This window comes from Ooceraea biroi, chromosome 3 (assembly GCF_003672135.1).
Source record: "Ooceraea biroi isolate clonal line C1 chromosome 3, Obir_v5.4, whole genome shotgun sequence".
NCBI classification, from domain to species: domain Eukaryota; kingdom Metazoa; phylum Arthropoda; class Insecta; order Hymenoptera; family Formicidae; genus Ooceraea; species Ooceraea biroi.
The window spans coordinates 8077648-8099572 of NC_039508.1; the positions used below are offsets into that span (position 1 = coordinate 8077648).

A 21925-nucleotide genomic window follows, 5' to 3' on the forward strand; every position below is an offset into this window, starting at 1 on the left:
ATGGCGCTCCACCCCACTTTAGCTTAGCAGTTCGTCAATTTTTGAACAGGAAGTTTGCCAATCGATGGATCGGTCGAGGTACTCAAAGACCAAACCATTTATGGCCTGCAAGATCCCCAGACTTAAATCCAGTAGATTTTTTTCTATGGGGACAGCTTAAATCTTTAGTTTACGCTACACCTATTCAAAATGAAAAAGATCTCAGAAATTGCATAATAGATGGATGTGAAAGAATACGTAACACTCTAGGTATTTTTGAGCGTGTACGTCAATCAATGGAAAGGAGAGTTGAGGCGTGTATCATGGCTGCAGGTGGACATTTTCAGCAGTTACTGTGATGTTATTATTTTTCTTTTTAGTTACTATTTTCTTTTTCATTATAATTTTTCTTTTTGGTTACTATTGTTTTTCATTTGTTTCATTTGCAATAACACAAACTGTTCTATAATAAACGAAAAGTGAACGAAAACAGTGATGTACGTTTTTTTGGAAAACAAAGCAGTTTAGGACATATGTTTATATGACCTTTTCTTCTTAAAATAAGCCAAGGAATATCCTCCTTAAGTTTGTCTACTTACTTAGGAAACACCCTGTATATATATACAGGGTGTCTGAGACCACCCGTACATGCCAAATATTTTGATAACTGAGCGTGACAGATAAAAATGTTTTAATCAAAAGTTGTAGGGCTTTAACAATTACATGAAATGGTGATACATATTTGACCTTGACAGCAGTTATGCAGGAAGTCTCAAGGTCAACTTTAAAATCTTAAATGGAAACTCCCATTTTTTATTATATCATCTTCTTCTACCAATTAATTGGAACAACTTTTGTCTGAAACATGTTTTCTGAAAATGCCTCCATAGTGATACCAAATACTATGTTACACAAACCAATTATGAATACGTAAAAGCATTTAAAAAAAACTGAAATAGCTGTCCCAAATACGGGACAGCTATTTCAGTTTTTTTTAAATGCTTTTACGTATTCATAATTGGTTTGTGTAACATAGTATTTGGTATCACTATGTTTATTAATTATTTTTCCGTTTTTTTGGCCGTACCACTGAAAACATTTTAAAAACATTACAATTTTTTAAATTAAGAAAAAACATGGAACTAGAAACTCGCCACGTCCTCGTCGTTAGTTCTGGATTATGTTAAGAGCGAGACTTTTTTATTTCAAAATGTAGTTTTTATTTCAAATACATGTCAAGGTCAATGGAGGCATTTTCAGAAAACATGTTTCAGACAAAAGTTGTTCCAATTAATTGGTAGAAGAAGATGATATAATAAAAAATGGGAGTTTCCATTTAAGATTTTAAAGTTGACCTTGAGACTTCCTGCATAACTGCTGTCAAGGTCAAATATGTATCACCATTTCATGTAATTGTTAAAGCCCTACAACTTTTGATTAAAACATTTTTATCTGTCACGCTCAGTTATCAAAATATTCGGCATGTACGGGTGGTCTCAGACACCCTGTATATATACAGGGTGGGGCAGTTAAGGTGTTACAGACTTATATCTCGGAAACGAAGCATTTTAGAGAAAAATGTTTCAGACAAAAGTTGCAGGGTTGGAAGGGGGCCACTCAGTGGAGGTAACAGAGTGGTCATTCGTGGTCATTTTCAAGGTCATTTAAAGGTCAAGTCCAATTTTTTAAACAGAAACCCATACTTTTTATTGCAGATTCTGATTCTCCGTCGAAAAGTAAGTAACTTTTGTTCGAAACATTTTTTTTTTAAATGTCCTCCTCATCCCGAAAACACAGGTTCAACCTTTGGTGGACCAATGATAATAACTCGCTTTATAACGGACACTGAAGTTTTTTTTTTAGTATTTTACTGTTTACCGTCAGCATTAGCGTTACCCAGTGTGCACCACGTGGAGGTAAACTGACGGTAAACAGTAAAATACTAAAAAAAAAACTTCAGTGTCCGTTATAAAGCGAGTTATTATCATTGGTCCACCAAAGGTTGAACCTGTGTTTTCGGGATGAGGAGGACATTTAAAAAAAAATGTTTCCAACAAAAGTTACTTACTTTTCGACGGAGAATCAGAATCTGCAATAAAAAGTATGGGTTTCTGTTTAAAAAATTGGACTTGACCTTTAAATGACCTTGAAAATGACCACGAATGACCACTCTGTTACCTCCACTGAGTGGCCCCCTTCCAACCCTGCAACTTTTGTCTGAAACATTTTTCTCTAAAATGCTTCGTTTCCGAGATATAAGTCTGTAACACCTTAACTGCCCCACCCTGTATATATATATATATATATATATATATATATATATATATATATATATGTCTTCTTTTAGCTCATCGTATAAAAATGCGGTCTTTATATCAAATACAGCTATTTTATAACCCATCATTGCAGCTATCTCAAATAGACTTCTGAGAGCAGTCATGCAGTCTAATCACCGGGCTATAAGTATCCATGCACAGTTGGAAAATTTGTGTTTTCTTGTTAAAAAATATGCCGGTTAACATTTTTGTGTTAAATATTTAACACATTCATGTGTTAATTAACATGTTGCTGTTGTGCTAATTCAACTCAAGTGTTAACTTTTTAAAACAACTAAAAAAAGTATAAAAATTACACATTGTGCACCTATTTTTAATTTTACACAATAGATATGTTCCGTATTATTAGTGACAAGTTTTATCCGTTAAAATTTACAGAAAACTATGTTGAGAGTAAAGATGTACGTAAAAATAACTTTTTTTTCGAGTTAATTTTATCATTAAAAATATGTTGATTTTACACAAAATTTATTTCAAATTACTTCGCAGTTTGCATTCATTTTGGGTTAAAATATTAACATAATATTAGTGTCACCATTTAACATATCCATATTATGTTAAATTAACACAAAAATTTATATGGACCGTTTGGGACATGTGATATCTGTTAAATTTAACACAAATTTTTCACCTGTGTGTAATCCGTGTATTGACTTTGTTCGCATCCTTTCACTACAAGTCTGGCTTTGTATCTTCCGTCTGATTTTATCCTAAATAGGCATTTTCTGTGTAGTGGTCTATGCTTGTTCATTTTTCTGTTATCCACCACCTCCCAGGTGTTGTTCTCTCTCAATGATTCCTTTTCTTCATTTATTGCACGTTTCCACATTTGTTTATCATTTCCTGTAATAGCTTCTTTGTACGTAAGCATTACGAAATCCGTATATCTGTTTTCTATCTCTGGTCGATCTTCTGACTTCCCTGACGTCCATTTCATTATCTTCCTGATGATGTGTTATGTCTTCTGAATCCTCTTCTATTTCTTCTGTGTTCTCTTCTTCGTTTGCTTGTTCCCATTCCTCTTCTGAGCTCGATTCAGCCAGTGAGTTTGTCTCTTTTTCACTTAACAAATCTATCCACTTTCTTTTGTGTGTTTCTTTTGTCTTCTTGTGTGTTCTCATTCCAAACTTCACATCTCGAGCTATTTTTATTTTCTGTTTCTCTTCACTCCAGAGTCTGTAACCTGTGGGTGCATATCCGATGAATACATATCTTTTACTTCTTTGATCCAGTTTCTTAATTGGTTCCAGTACTTTTGCGTATGCTTCGCAGCCAAATAACTGTAGATTCTTCAGGTCAGATTTCTTCTTTTCCCACATTTCATATGGGGTAGTTTTAAGTGAGTCCGTCGGAGATCTATTTAGTAGATAGACGTATATAAGGCTTCTCCCCACATCTGCTTCTTCATTCCCGAGTCAAAAAGCAGTGCTCTCACCTTTTCCATCAAAGTTCGGTTCAACCTTTCGGCTCTTCCATTTAACTGTGTGGAGTGTACGGCACGGTTGTATCAATTTCTATGCCTTTTTCTTTACTCCATGTCATGACTTGACTGTTGATGAACTCCTTTCCGTTGTCGCATCTAATTTTTGAAATTTTTTTATTCCATTTAGCTTCCACTCTTTCCGTGTACTGTTTTATCTTCATCGGAACTTCATCTTTGGTTTTAATCAAAAACACCATAGTATAATGCGTGTAATCGTCAAGGAATGTGACGAAATATCTATAGCCGTCCCACGTTGCTGGATTTATCGGGCCACACACGTCCGTGTGTATAATTTGCAAGGGCCTTGTTGCTCTTTCCCTTGAATCAGCAAATTTTAATCTGGTCTGTTTCGCCTTCTGACACGTATCGCATACATCATTTAATTTCTCCAACTGTGAGTTCGTCAGCTTCAATCCTTCACTCATCGTTTGTAGCATTTGCAGATTCCTCTTACTAATGTGACCGAGTTTTCTGTGTCACATTTCCGCTGTGTTCATCTTGTCGTTGGCTAGACACGATTTTTCCTGTTCTATCGGTTTTAGTTTAATCTGAAACAAACCATTATTCATCTTTTGTCCCGTCAATATAGTCTTATTGCGTAGGTTTATTTTTACTTCTCCTTTTGTAAAATTTACTTCTCTTCCGCTTTCCATGATGGCGTGCACTGACAGTAAGTTTGCACTCAGCTCCGGTACATACGTTACCTCTTTCAGCCTGCAATTTTCAAACTCGATGGATCCTTTTCCATGTGCAACCATCGTCTCTGCATCTTCGCTACTCCTATTGTCGATTTATCCTCTTCATAATTCCTGAGGTAATCTTTTTTGTTTGTCATATTAGAAGTCGATCCAGAATCTACTATCCAGATTTCACTTGATTCCATTCCTTTCGCCAGGAATGAAACTTTATCTGTGTCATCCTGCTTTCCTTCTTTCTTCTTCCTATAGAAGCAGTCTTTATCAACATAATTATTTCTCTTGCAGATGTTGCAGAACGTTTCAATCTTCTCCTTCTTGTTGTTACACGATCTCGCTATGTGACCAGTCTTGTTGCATTTGAAGCATCGAACTTCTATGTTATTTGTGTGTGTTTTTACTCTGCAGTCTTTTGCTATATGTCCTGATTTGTGACACTTATGGCATTTCCTATTCGTCGCCCTGAATGCCACCGCTTTCTCTTCGGTTTGACTTTCTGCACTTCTCATCTTCTCGGCTATGAGTCGCGCCGTGAGATTATCCAACGTCCTGTCTCTCTTAGCAGTGGATTCCCACGCACTAGCAAAATACTTGAAACTCAGAGGTAAAGTTGCCAGTATCTTTGAGATAATCATATCCTCGTCTATTTTTGCTTCTAAGGCTTCAAGTTTAGTAGCAATATTCTTTAGTTTACTTACGTATGATGCTACATCCGTACCTTTATCCAGCGACAATGTGTAAAATGTTTGCAGGAGGCTGCACTTCTGCTGTTCGTTGTCCCTTTCATATATGGTACAAATCTTCCTCCACATCTCTCGTGCCGTGTTACAATTCATTATGTGTATCATTGGTTTCTTCTCTACTGTTGTCACTATTATCTTTTGGGCAATAGCGTCTTTCTCCAGGCAGCATCGCGCAGGTTTTCTCCAGCGTCAGCGTGCACTATTTCGTGAAGATCATTCGAGCAAAACAATATATTTAACTGAAATTTCCATACTGGAAAGTTTTCTGAATCGGCCAATTGCTCTATGCAAGCGGTGTCTTCCGTTAAGTTTTTCGACATCGTGAAAAAATTTTTTCCTATTTACTCTACTCTCGTTACTTTACTTTTCCTTGCTTTACTTTACTTTACTTTACTTTACTTTACTTTATTTTACTTTACTTTACTTTACTTTACTTTACTTTCCTTTACTTTACGCTACTTTACTTTACGCCACACGCGCTCTCTTATCACTACCGCGATCACGGGCAATCTAACCGCAACCTGTCAACTCGCGATCTCGCTCGATACTTATCGATATCTTCGCTCAGCTTTATGTCACCTTTATCGGTTACTGCTTTATCACTCGATCAATTTATTATTTCCTTAATACGCTATTTAGCCGCAGCGTTACTCTCGATTCCGCGAATAATATTACCACGCACCTTTGACCATTACCTATTATGATCCTTTTTTTCTCGACCTTATGCCTGCCTGTTTACCCTCTTTCACCAACACACAATGCTCTTTGTTGCTTACTTCTCTTTGTTCTATTACTAATAATTAGTTTTAATACTTTCTTTTTACTAGAGTGCCTTTTAACTATCTTCTATCAATTTTTAGTTACTATTTGAGCACTTTGTCCCATAACCTGTTGCAATTTGTAGTGGTAGATTGGCAAAATTGATAAAAATAGATTTGTGTGTTCTTGAAAGAAACAAGTAAATGTATTTCGTGATCAGTTACATAAGCATTACAAACAAAATAAACAAAAATGAAGCGAATCAGCTATACGCATTTCATAATCATAAGAAAAATAATATCCCAGTCAGCCAAACCTGCGCGTACAGATTTTACCAATGTCTGTTCGACAGAATATGTGAGCAGAGAGGCCACAGATTGGGTATAAAATCCACCGAGTAGGCACACTGTCAGCAGTATGCCGACAGATTGGCAGCAGATTCAATCAGAATAATGCAACAAATCCGGTACCATCTGTGTCCACATTAAGATTGTGTTCTGCCAGCAGATCTTGCTCATAACATGATCTGACAGCAGATTGGCGGCAGAAACCGAACAGAGCCTGCCGACTTAACTTGGCGGCAGAGTGGCGGCAGAAATAGAGCAGGATCTGCGCAGTATAGTGGCAGCAGACTGGCGACAGAAACCGAACAGAGCCTGCCGACATAACCTGGCGCCAGGTTGGCGGCAGAAACCGAACAGGATCTGCAGCTTTTGACACTATTCAAATTTACACGGCTAGGAATATGCGTTTTCGCTCCGCACCGCTAGGTGGTGAACATGTCGAATTTACTCAACGTTAAGATTTAGCCTGACAGGTATATAAGTTAATGGCATGATAATATTAATTTTTCTAAGAATTTTTGCACTTGCGGCACAGGGGTTCTCATGGACAACGTCCACACACGCCGCAAGCAATCTGAAGGCATTAAATTTGCCCATTTAATCAAATTAAGATTAATCTATGTCCAATATAAAAAATTAGATTTATATTGTTAACCAATAGTGCTCCAATATATAAATTTGTACTACTACGGCACTTTCTCGCAGAGCCTGCTCGATTTCTGCTCCCAATCTGCTGCCAATTACACTGCGCAGATCCTGCTCTATTTCTGCCGCCAATCTGCCGCCAAGTTAAGTCGGCAGGCTCTGTTCGGTTTCTGCCGCCAATCTGCTGTCAGATCATGTTATGAGCAAGATCTGCTGGCAGAACACAATCTTAATGCGGACACAGATGGTACCGGATTTGTTGCATTATTCTGCTGCCAATCTGTCGACATACTGCTGACAGTTTACTTACTGGGTATATTAATACGTGAGAAAGGAACATTCAGTCCGTAGTTTTCTTCATCGAAAAACCAACAAAACTAATCGTGTATGAATCAATAATCAATGTATTCTGAAAGTTCCTTCCTTACTTAACAATCTGAATATCCTTTTACTTATCTTGAAAGTCGCTCAATTAATAGATTCGGTTGCATGGATCCACGCTATTGTTCGCTCGCTCGCTCGCTCGTATGTGCACGTCCGTTTTCTACGCCGGTTGCTCGACAAGAGAAAGAGTCGAATCCGCGTTACCGAGTCTCCGCTCTATTTTTCGTATCTACCTTATCGTCCGGATCAGCTCAAAATTGCCGCTAAGTTCGAATTAATTTCTTACTTTCAACATGCAAATACGTGGAGAAGTTTTCGCCTGCTTGCCACATCCGTTTCTCGAAACTGCGTCTCAATTCCAGTCTAGTTCGCCTCTGATTGAATAGTCGATCCATACGCTCAAATAATTCATCAACTGACAATTGAAGATGTGTTGACGTCGAATGATACCATTCTTGTGCCTTGCCCTTCAAACGTGAGCTCAGCAACATCTTCATAACGTCTTCGGTCAACTGATACGTCGTACGTAAGATTTCGGCTTGTCCCTTCCACGTATCGAAGGTATCCTTGTCGCCATTGAAATCGGCGAGCATATCACTAATGTCTCTTATGCGTACCACTGGGGGGGCCGGCGTGCGTGGCGCATTTGTTGCTACGCCACTGTCATTACGTTCTGCCCATCGTAATTCTCTTTGCAGCAAAGCGTTTTCTCGTCTCAACAAATCGAGCTCTCTCTGTATCAAATTATTTGCGCCGATGTCGTTCCTGCTCTCTAACCGATCCATCCGTTCGCCGATCCCGTGATCAACACTCGTAATGGCGGCATCTCCTTGTCGCGCTGCCGCTTCGTCTTCCACATCGACTGTCATGGCGCCCGCCTCGAAGATACTGAGCGTCTCGGCCAATGTTTCGGGATCCACCGTTGTTAGCCGGGCAATCAATTCGACCTTCGTACCGGTAGCTGGCAGGTTCAATTCTTTCAAAATGTCTTTCAATTGCGTCACCTTATATCTCAACACTTTCTCCATGGTCTCGTATGGGGTAACTATAACGTACACCACTGTCCAAAATGTCGGTGACCGATGCGATACAATTACGTCGGTCGTCAATGTACCGTCACACCATAGTAAAACTTTCGCGACGCCACACGTCGAACGCTACGATGGCACACGCAGATATCCGGACACTACCGAGAAAATCCGCGGATAATCTTGCCTCGATCGCGTTTTACCCGATCCTTCGAATCTCACAACCGATTCGACTTCTTCGATCTGATCTCGACCCTTCGATCCCGATCCCGATCTTTATCCCACTTCTGAAACTGTGGGGGGGTGCTTCCTGATTCCACTTCTACAACTGAGGAACCCGAAGAAATACACACAATGTCAATGCTTTTTGTCAAGATGGCACGTTTATTCTTTTTTCGTGCGACTCGCTCGCTATGCGTTCTCAATGACTTAATTTATATATTTAATTACATTTAGCAAGCAATAATTTTTGATTAAAAATTAAGAATTAATTGGTCATTGGTATTATAACAATTTTTACATCATAATGGAAATTGCTTTTTACTAAAGTGTGAATCTATTTTATTAATCAATTTTAAATTTTACGAAAGGTTTAGCATCGTTGAAAAAATTACATAACCGATTGCTACGACTATCACGTGTTTTTTGTACGAACAACCCTATAGCAGCTTACGAGCAGCACCGTTTTTAAGCGGAACGCACTTCCATGCTACGACTACTCGCGCCTCGCGTCTTCGCGCCTCGGGCTTCTTCTCCTTAAAACAAAAGCTCCTGCCGAGTCGCTAAATAATAGTTCGCTGCGATCCGCGAGAGATTACGCCATCGTCGGTCGTCTTCGCGGGAGATACAAAATAAAATAAAAGTAATAATGCGTGTACGCCTACACTACCTTGAAATCCAGCTCTGTTCATTACTTCAGTAAACCGCTTATTCCATGATCTAGGAGATTGCTTTAATCCACAGAGGCTTCTTCGTAAACGGCAAACTCTGCCAGTGCCATCTTCGAATCCTGCTGGTTGTTCGAGATATATTTCTTCATCAATTTGACCATACAAAAAAGCAGTTTTCACGTCGAATTGCTTCAACTTCATCTTCTTAATTGCAGCTATAGCCAACAGCGTTCTTACCGTGTCGTAACGAGCAACGGGACTAAATATTTCGTCGTAGACCACTCCAGGTTGTTGAACATAGCCTTTTGCTACCAGACGAGCTTTATAGCGTACTTCGCTGTTGGTTGATTCTTTAGTGCGTAATACCCATTTATTTTGGATTACTTTAGCATGAGCTGGTCTTTCCACCAATTCCCAAACGTTATTTTCCTTTAACGAATCAAGTTCTTCATGCATTGCTTTCAACCAATTATTTTTGTCATCTGACTTCATGGCTTCGTCAAATGTACTCGGTTGAAGCGCTAAACAAACATACTCGCCACTTGTCATCCAAAAAGGTTTCTTCCTTTGACGTTGGCTTCTACTTTCTAATGCAGAGCTCGCTTTCTCCTGATTTGAAGTCTCTTCTTCACCATTTGACGCCGTATTGTAATCTTCTTCACTAGATGGATCCTCCAATGATTCTCAACTTATTATTCTTGATTCATTCTTGTTCCATGCTTCAGTTTGAGATTCAGAATCCTTTAATTCTATTTCTAAGTTGTTATTGCGCAAATTGCAAATAACTTCAAGCTTACAACGAACATCATGGGAACATACAATTTTATTTGCTGAAGGAATCCATATTCGATATTCCCCATACAGCACAAAATATTCGGAGAATATTCTAACATGATTTCCATATATTCTAAGAATATTCGAAAAGAATATTCATAAATAGTTCCACAAATGTTCTAAATGTTATTGGTATGTTATTTGGTAAGTACTCAGAATATTCTAATGATATTTCAATGAATATTCTTATAATATTTTATTTCTTATAATATTTCCCACAATATTCCTAGAATATCCTATATAGAATATCCTATAGAAACAGTCCATAAACAGACGCAAAATGTTCATAGAATATGTTACAGAATATTTATAGAACATTCAGAGAATGTGAGTTTTTGTCTACTTCAAATGTTCCATGGAAGGTTCACAGAAACTCTGAAGCATTATATGAGAATATTCTAAACATTCTCCGATATTATTCTATAAATGATCATAGAACGATCTTGTGCTGTATGGGTCATCTCGTTCGTTTACATATCCCACGATGTGTCCAAGTACAGCTTTATCATCAAACTTGCTTCGAAGTTGCTTCGGAACGTGTACAGTCATAGGCACAGAGGTTACGACACTTTTTTTTAACTGAGTTTATGAACACGCAATCAAATTCAGGATGCGAATCACTGTGACGCGCGCCTACTCGATGAACGATCATGAAGTTGTCAAATTTGCGTATACATGTGTAACACAGTTACATGTGCGCGTCACAGTGATTCGCATCCTGAATTTGATTGCGTGTTCATAAACTCAGGTAAAAAAAGTGTCGCAACCTCTGTGCCTATGACTGTACATAACATTCCGTACCGAAAATCCGTAAATGATTCAAACTAGTTAATTCACATCCATACCAAAGTTCATATGGAGTTTTTTCATTCACTGAAGATTTTCCTGTATGATTCAATACGTATGTTGCTGTGGAACAAGCTTCAGCCCAAACGTTTTGAGGTAGATCAGTGGAGTTCAGCATAGAGCGAGCTGCCTCCACTAGCGTCCGATTTTCTCGTTCTGCTGATCCGTTGAGTTGCGGAGTGTACGGAGGTGGAATTAACTGTTCAATTCCTTGTTTTCGAAGAAGCGCGGCAACATCCTTGTTGTCAAATTCTTTACCTCCATCACACCGGAACCTCTTCACAGTATGTCCATTCGTTGCGGCCTCATTCAAAAATTGTTCCAGGACTTTACACACCTCGTCTTTATTTCTTAAGAAAAAGATGCGTCGAAATTTACTATAGTCGTCCTTAAAACAAACAAAATATTTAGACTTTCCCAAGCTACTAATTGTCATTGGACCGTTAAGGGGATCCTGGAGTCGTCTGTATTACCGACGAAATTGGTTATTTTTCCATAAGCTATACTTTTTATTGATCATACAGAATAAAAAATCCTTTTCCACGAATAAAGTAGAAACAGTAACGCAGTGGTGGCCACTCGACTTAATGTCAAAAACGGAAAAAAGCTCGAAAATTACAGTTTTGTTATCGGCTTCTTGCCTCACCTCGTACAATAATTTGCTTAATGTAAAAGTTATGTACTTTGTACATACAAAATATGGATGACCCCGACTCGGGATAGAATAAAGGATTATTAGGGCGCTTTTAAAAATAAGTTTTCACGCGTAGTAAAAAAGATACGTTTCTGCAAAACTTTTGGTGCATACGATTTGCGTGAAAGAGTAAAACAGATCACAAGAATAGGTTCTTGATATCGTGCAAAAGGATTTCTTTCATCGTACAAAAGGATTTTTCATTTTTTGCAATCATTGAAAAGATTTATTAAAAAAACTCATTTGCTCCGTCGGTAACACAGATGCCGCGACGAAGTTCACTGGCCACTCCAGGATCCCCTTAATATATTTAAACTTGAAATTACTATCTTCTTTTTTACTATATCCATAATAATACGTATAATGATAAAAATAACTTCTCACTGAACTAACAACAAGTTAGGAAAAAACATATACGTTAGTGCGTCGCACTATACGTTCAAAACCGAAGACACTCGGGTGACATACTATACCTCCACTCTGACTAAATAAAATTTCAACTAGAGTGGCGTTATCGAACGCAGCTGAGGAGTGGAAGACAAAGAAGTGTGAGAGACGTGAACGAGGAAGGCACTTGCGAGAAGTTGAGAGAATTTGCGAGGATAAGAGAACAAAGCGAGCTAACACTATATATATATAGTGTTATTCGATATATATATATATATATATATATATATATATATTCGAAGAAAGAGCCTGATACTTCTCTTTCTTCGAACAATATGTATTTTCATGAAAAATGTTTTATACAAAAGTTGTAGGGTTTTAAGTGGCGCATTAAGTAGTAATATTGGTATGACCTTGAATGGCATTGTTAAAGATACATGAAGGTCACCTTCAATTTCTTAAATGGAACCCCCCTTTTTTATTGCATATTTTGATTTCCCGTCGAAAAGTAAGTAACTTTTGTTCGAAACATTTGTTTTAAAAACGCCCTCCTTATCCAGAAAACTTAGGTTCAACCTTTGGCGGACCAATGATAACTCGCTTTATAACAGACACTGAAATTGTTTGTTGGGATTTTACTGTTTACCGTCAGCATTAGCATTACGTAGTAGTATTGGTATGAATGACCTTGAATGACGTTGTTACAGTTACGTGAAGGTCACCTTCACTTTCTTAAGAAATTTGCTTTAATTATAAAAGAACATTCGAAATTTCTTGTCGATGTGAAAAAACAGTTTTTATTAGTTGCAATATACACACACACACACACACACACACACATACAGGGTGTCCCAGACCTACCGTATAAGCCGTGAATGGTAGATTCCTGAGTTCATTTGGAGACGAAAATTCTAATGCCAAAACGTCGAGGCTGCTATAGTTTTTAAACGGGAAAGGTTTAAAAAACTTCATACCGATCGTATAGAGTTTCTCTCATCACAGAAAAAACATCATTTATTCGTTGCACGCTTCGCACGAATGCTTTGTTCGACGCGCATCACGTTTCCGTATGAAAATTTAGAAACTATTATCATCCTGATATTCGTCGGTCTTGTCAACAGTGTACAAAGAAATAAAGTGAATAATAATTTCGAGTTAACACTCGAACACATTAACATGTTTCTATCGAGTTGAGTGAAGTGATGTGGAAGGGTCCTTTTGATATGCGATGTCCCTGAGCGCGCGAAATTTTGACAAGCTTATTGGTAAACTTTAAACCTTTCCCGTTTAAAAACTATAGCAGCCTCGACAATTTGGCATTAGAATTTTCGTCTCCAAATGAACTCAGGAATCTACCATTCACGGCTTATACGGTAGGTCTGGGACACCCTGTATGTATGTGTGTGTGTGTGTGTGTGTGTGTGTGTGTGTGTGTGTGTGTGTGTGTGTGTGTGTGTGTGTATTGTTACGTGTCCGCAGCTTCACACACGCTTCCGCTCACTCACTCGCTATCACTCGCACGCTCGCGGAAATAACACTCGCGTATTAGAGAAAAGCAGAAACTTTATTCTAATGATGTCAGATGTATAATCTGTGCAATTATCGGAGCGGTTGGCGACACGTCCAGCTGGAATAGCAGCTGAGCTTCACCTCGTTGTTCCGTCTTGTTTATTATCCGTCGCTCGGAGATTCGCGTCTTCTGTCTTGCAGCCGACTCTCAGCTGAGACGACCGGCGGTATTGCACCGGGTGGCCAACCCGGACACAACAATATATATATATACAGGGTGTTAAATTTCAAACGTAACAGGTGGAATATCTCGTAAACAATGCATTTTAGAAAAAAATGTTTCCTACAAAAGTTATAGGGTTTCGGAGGGAACATAACAGTAATATTCATATAACCTTGGGCGGCGCCTCCAAGGTCAAGTGGAGGTGAGAATGAATTTTTTAAATGGAAACCTATATTTTTTATTATTACATCTTTTTCTACTAATTAATTTGAACAACTTTTGTCTAAAGCATTTTTTATTTACCTAATATTTTTAAGATATTCAAGAAAAACTTTATAACTCTTTCAACATTCAGTTTACGATATTGAAGATTAAATGACGGAACGAAAGGACTCAGAAAAGAAAAAATAAAATAATTAATGAAGCAAATAAGAAATAGACTTTATTAATAAATCTTCATTCAAAAATGAAAGAATTTTTGCAAAATGAATTTTTAGAAAAAGTAACGAAGTCAACCAAATTCTTTCATTTTTGAATGAAGATTTATTAATAAAGTCTATTTCTTATTTGCTTCATTAATTATTTTATTTTTTCTTTTCTGAGTCCTTTCGTTCCGTCATTTAATCTTCAATATCGTAAACTGAATGTTGAAAGAGTTATAAAGTTTTTCTTGAATATCTTAAAAATATTAGGTAAATAAAAAATGCTTTAGACAAAAGTTGTTCAAATTAATTAGTAGAAAAAGATGTAATAATAAAAAATATGGGTTTCCATTTAAAAAATTCATTCTCACCTCCACTTGACCTCGGAGACGCCGCCCAAGGTTATATGAATATTATTGTTATGTTCCCTCCGAAACCCTACAACTTTTGTAGGAAACATTTTTTTCTAAAATGCATTGTTTACGAGATATTCCACCTGTTACTTTTGAAATTTAACACCCTGTATATATATAATATAGCTAATAATATATACAGGGTGTAACAAAAAGATAGGGACAAACTTTGTGTGCTTGTAGGGGAGGTCGATACAAGTAATTTGAGTATAGGAATGCATGTCCGCTGAAGCCTCGTTTCCGTACTACACGGTTGTAGAGTTGCCTAAATTTCCTGTGTTGGTAAACTGCCTTTTCGCTAAAAGTTATCAAAAAATTTTGTTTGAGAAAGCTACTCAAAATTAAAAATCAGGCCCGTATACTAAATTTTGAAGTAATTGGCCTACTTTGATGTTTGCTTTTTTACACTAACAAGGGAACATTGCGATCCCGAAAATTCTGATTTTGATGAAACTTTACACACATGTAGAGGGGGTGTCTACATGAATTTAGAAATTTTCAGTTGATGCCCAAAAACGGTTTTAAGAGGTGGAACCACTCTTCAAATGTAAGCCGCCTTTTTACTTTTCTCGAAAAGTATTCGAAATGTCAAAAAATGTTTTATTCAAAAGTTCCATGGTACAAATATCTATTTAATGACATAAATAAAATTTTTTAAAACAATTATTTCAAAAATTTACGTAAAAATTTTGTTTTTTAATTTTATAAACTTCATTAAATAGGAGCGTTTTTACCATTAAACTTTTGTATAAAACATTTTTTGACATTTCGAATACTTTTCGAGAAAAGTAAAAAGGCGGCTTACATTTGAAGAGTGGTTCCACCTCTTAAAACCGTATTTGGGCATCAACTGAAAATTTCTAAAGTCATGTAGACACCCCCTCTACATGTGTGTAAAGTTTCATCAAAATCAGAATTTTCGGGATCGCAATGTTCCCTTGTTAGTGTAAAAAAGCAAACATCAAAGTAGGCCAATTACTTCAAAATTTAGTATACGGGCCTGATTTTTAATTTTGAGTAGCTTTCTCAAATAAAATTTTTTGATAACTTTTAGCGAAAAGGCAGTTTACCAACACAGGAAATTTAGGCAACTTTACAACCGTGTAGCACGGAAACGAGGCTTCAGCGGACATACATTCCTATACTCAAATTACTTATATCGCCCTCCCCTACAAGCACACAAAGTTTGTCCCTATCTTTTTGTTACACCCTGTATATTATACACGTCATTTTAATTTTCCACTCCTAAAAACTTATTTATTTTTAATTTGAGAACAAAATGTTTCAGACAAAAGTTGTGTGGCTTCGAGGGGGCAGGATGATGATATCATCAATTTAATTGTAGATGGCGCCACTTTAGAGATTTCATTATGGCGGCCATTTTTTTAAATGTAAGTTGATTTTTCTCCCTAAGTAAAAGTTGTAGTTGACAATGAGACGAATACAACGGTTTTTTGGTTTTTGCAATTGGACCATTTTTCAGTGAGTTACAGCTTTCCAAACTATAATATTTTATAATTTAAGTACTACACTTTTATTCAACAAATGTTTGTTTTGTAACATAATAATTTTTATTATAATAAGTGTTTGCTTTGTAACATAATAATTTTTATAAGAAAGTGTAAAAGTTGCGCTGCTTTATTGTTTTTAAGTATAGTATTTAAACTTATAATTTTTGTTGATAGTCCGTAGTACATTATAATACATTAGCAGCTACATTATAGTAATTTTGATATAAAAATCTCTCTTTGTATGATATAATAATCCAGTTGTAATTACATATATAAAAACCATAGTATTATACAAATATTACAGATAAATATCTAAAAACTGCATATGGAAACATTTTTTTACATTTTAATTCTCCAAATAGAATTGATACATTAACTACGTAAGTATTCGAAAACAATGTTTTTACATGGTCCTTGAGATGCCAAACTTGGCATAATCCATAAGGCTAATCACAAAAACCTTTTCAAATATATTCAGATTGACATCTTCATAAAGTTTTTTAATAACATTGTCAAAAATTATCATGTAATGGCAGAGGATTTGACACAACGGTTTGTCAGCTGTGTGTGTAGACCAATGGTTTAACGTATTATTCGGAGATGGAGCCTAGTTTTCCATACGAATCTTTTCACTTTACCTGGTATGTGAAGTATGCAGCTTAGAATAAAATTCATGACAGCAAATAAATCAATCAATCCGGTTGCCAGTAGTTACGAGTCTGGCGCTCTACAACTAGACCACGCCTATTGTATTTCCAAATGTATATATCGTATTCTTTATTCTAAAACACTTCTGACAGTTTTCATAACACATAACAATATTTGATATATTTACCAATATTAACTGTTAAAATCCATTATAAGCACAATCTTGTACAAAGATTTCAGGTTTAAAGTTTTCATCAATAAAATTTCTTAACTTTTTTTACTTTTACATAAGAATTTGATACTTTTAAGTTTTGCATTTTAATATTTTTTATCATAGAATACTTAAAAAAATATAAGAAAGCTTCTTTTAATGTAACTCGTGTATCATCATAAATTAATCCTGTGGAATTTAATCAATTTTTGTTTGTAAAATAGGAAAATGTATTCTCAACAACTTAATTTTCATTAATTACAACATATGTACGGATTGTTTCACTTCAACTTAATACAGGACATTACCATATCTCTTCACATGAGCAGCGAAAAAATAATATAAAAACATGTAAATATATTTAAATTTAATATTTACTCACCAATTTATTTAAGTCTCGTTCTTCAAAAACCGGCTTGATCGGTTCGGAAAGAAGTTCTTCTTCATTCTCAACGCTTTCTGAAATATTGTATACAAAATATTTTAATATGCTTATACATGTAATTCATTTTGGTAATTATGCATTTTAGGGGAGTCAGCTCCGATGACCTTGACCTTGACATATATTATACAGGTGACCCTCCTGAGTGACCTTCAAAAGGTTTCAGCCGTCGCTCGTTGTTCATTAAAAAGTTATTAACAAAAGAAGTTTAATAGTTTTCACTCCAAAGTTTTGTTATTTATTTTATGTGGATATCGCTCCCGCGAAGCGGGATGAAAACGAGCACTCAACTGTCGCCTAACATTAACGAGCGTATGTGTCCGAGGCTTTATTCATTAAACAAATTATTTAATTTATACAAACATATAATTTATTAAACAGCGAACAAAGCTGTTTTATACAGCATAATGTGTAATGAAACAAAAATTTTATTTTAATTTATATTTTAATTTATGATTCCTCATTCGCAGGTGTACTATTTTCATTGAGGGGATATAACTGTGCCATTATTTCAAAACATGTACATATACGTTCAGAGTACTAAAATGTACGTTTGAATACAAACTCGGCCAAATAATGTACATAATGATAATTACGAGTTCCAAATTTGGGTATTGCATGTCGAATATCACGCCATACACGTTCTATATTTTGTGTATGAACTCCTGTATGAGGATCAACGAAATGTTCACTATGATTCACAACTTGATGCGTGTAATGCTCTTTTAATTCATTATATGCTTTGCAGCAGTCGCTATGAATAATAGTACCCGGTGCAATATGACGAAGTATAATCGGCGTAAAAATTTGAGATGAACGTTGTTCAACAGGAACAACAAAGAATCTGCCAGTATGCCGTTCAATTCCTCCAAATAACCATTGACCCGTAATAAGACGTCCACGATGATACTTGCGTCTTCCAAATTTTGCTTCGTCAATTTCAACAATCACATTTAAACCACCAATTTGCTCTTCATTATGCGACAACCATTGTGCAAGAAGCTATATGAAAATACATAGTAAAAAAGACAATGTATACAATATAAATAATGTATGCAACTTTGACTATATAACCATGGACTGCCAGTCGATCTTTAAACAATGTAATGAACATAAAAAGCGCCCTCATCGACCAAGTGGCGACTCTCTGTACTTACATGACACTTCGAGCTCGCGCGAACAGCAAATTAAAGAAGGAAGGACGGTTTTTTATTATTTCTAATTTCGAATCAAACAATGGTAATTTATTGTTTCGTAAAATATTGCAAGTCAAGTAAATACAAATGAGTCAAAGAACATAACAAGACTCTTCCAACAATGTTTGGGTAAATGATTAGTTATCTGTTTCTAATTGAAAGCTTTTTTTATTTGAAAGCAATTGTTAAAAGGTTTGGTATTTTATTAGACGTATTAAATGTATTTTTAAATTGTAACATTACAATGTGAAAGAAATATTTATACATTAATTAGATTGTTATTATCGAATAGATTTCCAATAAATCCGGTTCTTAAAGAAAAATGGATAAAAGTACTTATTAATTCTGGTCATAGTAAAGAAGATGTAGCACGGGTCACAAAATATAGTAGGATATGCAGTTTACATTTTGAAAAAGACAGTATCGAAACCGTTGGTTTTGCAAATAGTCGGTTGAAACAAAACTCTGTGCCGACAATTTTTCCAAATTCACCGACAGTAAGGTACTAATGGCAGTATATGTTGCATAAGAATATAAATGATGTATTTAAATCTTCTTATTGTAAGTTTGTTTTTATCTATTTGTACATATAAAATGTTATTGTTTTAGCATAGTTGATACAGAGAATATTAGAGCAAATACGTCGGTCATTCAAATAGAAAATGTCGATCAACTTGAAGAGGAACTTTATGAGACTTCTTAAAAAAAAATCCGTTACGCAGGTGATGTAAAAACAGCAAACGTAGAAACCATGTCACCAAAGACATTTAAAAAATGCATAAAAGTATTGAACAAGTCATGTGAAAAGAAAAACAAGATAATAAACCGACTGCGAGTTCAAAAATATCGTCAAAACAAGAAAATTGATAGTTTACAATCTTTATTATGTGATCTTCGGACACAGAATCTCCTTTCTCAGACGTCGTCTGACATTGCACAGATACCAAAAAAGGGACATTTTACACATTTTTGTTATCGTCATCTCTCTCTCTTCTTACTGATATTATAATTGTCGTCTCAGAATACGATTAAGAATATGCTCCTTCAAGGACAAGTGGCTATTCTAAATCTGTATAGTCAAAGCCTTACACTGAGAAAAATTTCCATCGGATAAATCGATTAAATAGTGTATCCGATTGTTACTCTTTTTTCCGATTAAATGATGGATATGTCCGATTACCTTCATCGGATATGTCCGATCATTTTCTTTGTCTTTTATACAATTTAACCGGATATATCCGTTTGTTACTATTTAATTGGATTATCCAATTAGATAGGCCATGATATTTTTCTCAGTGATATACAGGGTGTCTCGATGACCCCGTGCCACCCGTTAATGACGTGTAGTTTGGACTTAGCTGAATAGAAAAGTCCAATGTCATTTTGCGATTTTCGCAATATTAACGGAGTTATTAATTAATAAATATAAGCGAATGAGGGCGGGCGTGCAGCGAGATAGGTCGGTAGGAGGGCCGCGCGCTCTTTGATACCGCGAGCTGGGCGGCGCGCGGTGAGGGAGAATGGGGTGTCTTAGATACTGACAATAACAAGGGCGCGCGGGGGGTCCTCCTACTGACGGCTATCTTGGAGACTGATAGAAACAGCGTGTTACGCTGGGGCCCGCGCTGAGCGATAATTGATTCATATCCTTTTTTCCAAAATAGTTTATTTTGTGGCAATTTTATTTTAAGGTAAAAGAAATTGTTTTTAAGGCAAAGGAAAGGAAATCTATCGTTTCCTCACCACCTTGCGGTAGATAGCACGGAGCGTTTTTTTAGGGCCGGTTTTTCAATCATGGTTTAAACGTAGATCTAAGTTTAAACCATGATTGAAAAACCGGTCCTTAAAGTGGTTTCTCCAATAGACCTAATCCACTCTCATTATTTAATGCAATAATTGTTCGAAGTGCCTTCCTCGTTGCTCTATGCAAAGTTCGACTCTTCGAACAATGTTACGCGTTGCACGTTGCGCCATGTCCGGCGTGATGGTATTGAAGACCGCGATAATTGCTTCACGTACTTCATGTTCTGTGCCATCCCGCCAGTGCTCGACTAAATTCTTTATGTAGCCCCAAACAAAATAATCTAATACATTCAGATCCGGCGATCGCGCCGGCCAAGCGATTGGGCCATCACGGCCCATCCACCTGTCCGGAAAACGCGCGTTCAAAATTTCACGTGCTTGTCGCGAAAAATGAGTAGGAGCCCCGTCTTGCTGGAAAATCATCTGCGTTCGTAAAAGTAAAGGAATATTTTCCAGTAATATTGACAAATGATTTTCCAGAAAATCTGAATAAATTTGCCCATTAAGTCGTGGCGGGAAAAAGAATGGACCAATCTGAAAATCAAAGACAAGAAACTTAGGTAAAATTGCAACAAAAAGTCTTATTTAACTCATTTACTCAAGCTTACTATTTCATTTCCGATGATTCCTGCCCACACGTTTACGCTCCATCGATATTGGAAAGAGCTAATGCGAATAGCATGCGGATTTTCTTCTCGCCATGTTATAAAATTACGAGAATTAAAAATTCCGTTAGGCGTAAATGTAGCCTCATTGGTCCATAGAATTCGATCGGGGAAAGAAACGTCTCGCCGATGCTGCGCAAGGAATCCTGTGCATGTTTCGCCAATGATTAATAATATACGAAAAATCGCCAATAGTTAATAATGTACGATAATCGTCATTAAGGACGAAGAATAAAAAATACCTCCACAAAAACATATTCGATGTTCATAGTTCTCGAGGACCGCTGGCTTTGTTGATAATGATACTGTAAGAGCGATAGATCAAAATACTCCCAACTATAGCCAAATAGGATAAATAGACCAAAAACAGAAAACAGCCAGAGTTATTTGTCGAGCAGCGTTGAGAGACAAATATCGTCTGATTAGAGATTCAAGTCGGAATCACGGGCAAATCGAAGTAGAGATCGCAAGCGAGCTTATTGTTAATCCATGTTCTTCGTTTTATGCATATTTCTCGCACGTGGTTTTCACACATTGAGTGAACAGATATAAAGTGCAATGGATTAATTTACGTCTGAGGAATTCGTTAACATGATCATTTGTTACGGGATGACTGGAGAAAATGCCAGAGCTGCGGAACGCATTTACGCAGAAAGATTTCCCGATCAACGGCATCCATCCAGAAACGTAATTACGAGATGCATCCACCGTGCCCGAGAAACAGGATCTCTCTTACCCAATTGGCGATACAATGGTCGTTTCATATATCCTCACCCAAATGAGGAAGAGAGAATCCTGCAATTGTTCACAGAAAACCCGAACATGAGTATACGAC

At 36.5% G+C, this 21925-nt stretch overlaps 1 protein-coding gene across 1 annotated transcript; it reads right to left on the reverse strand.

Moving 5' to 3' along the window:
* Positions 1–4507: 4507 nt before the first annotated feature.
* Positions 4508–5128, reverse strand: LOC113561717. Its single transcript, XM_026968626.1, has one exon. It carries the CDS (start codon positions 5126–5128, stop codon positions 4508–4510), a length of 621 nt encoding a protein of 206 aa, XP_026824427.1.
* Positions 5129–21925: the final 16797 nt, after the last annotated feature.

What these genes read in the sequence shown, in the direction of transcription:
- LOC113561717 (XM_026968626.1), bottom strand. Translation starts at nt 5,128, where the DNA reads ATGATTATCTCAAAGATACTGGCAACTTTACCTCTGAGTTTCAAGTAT.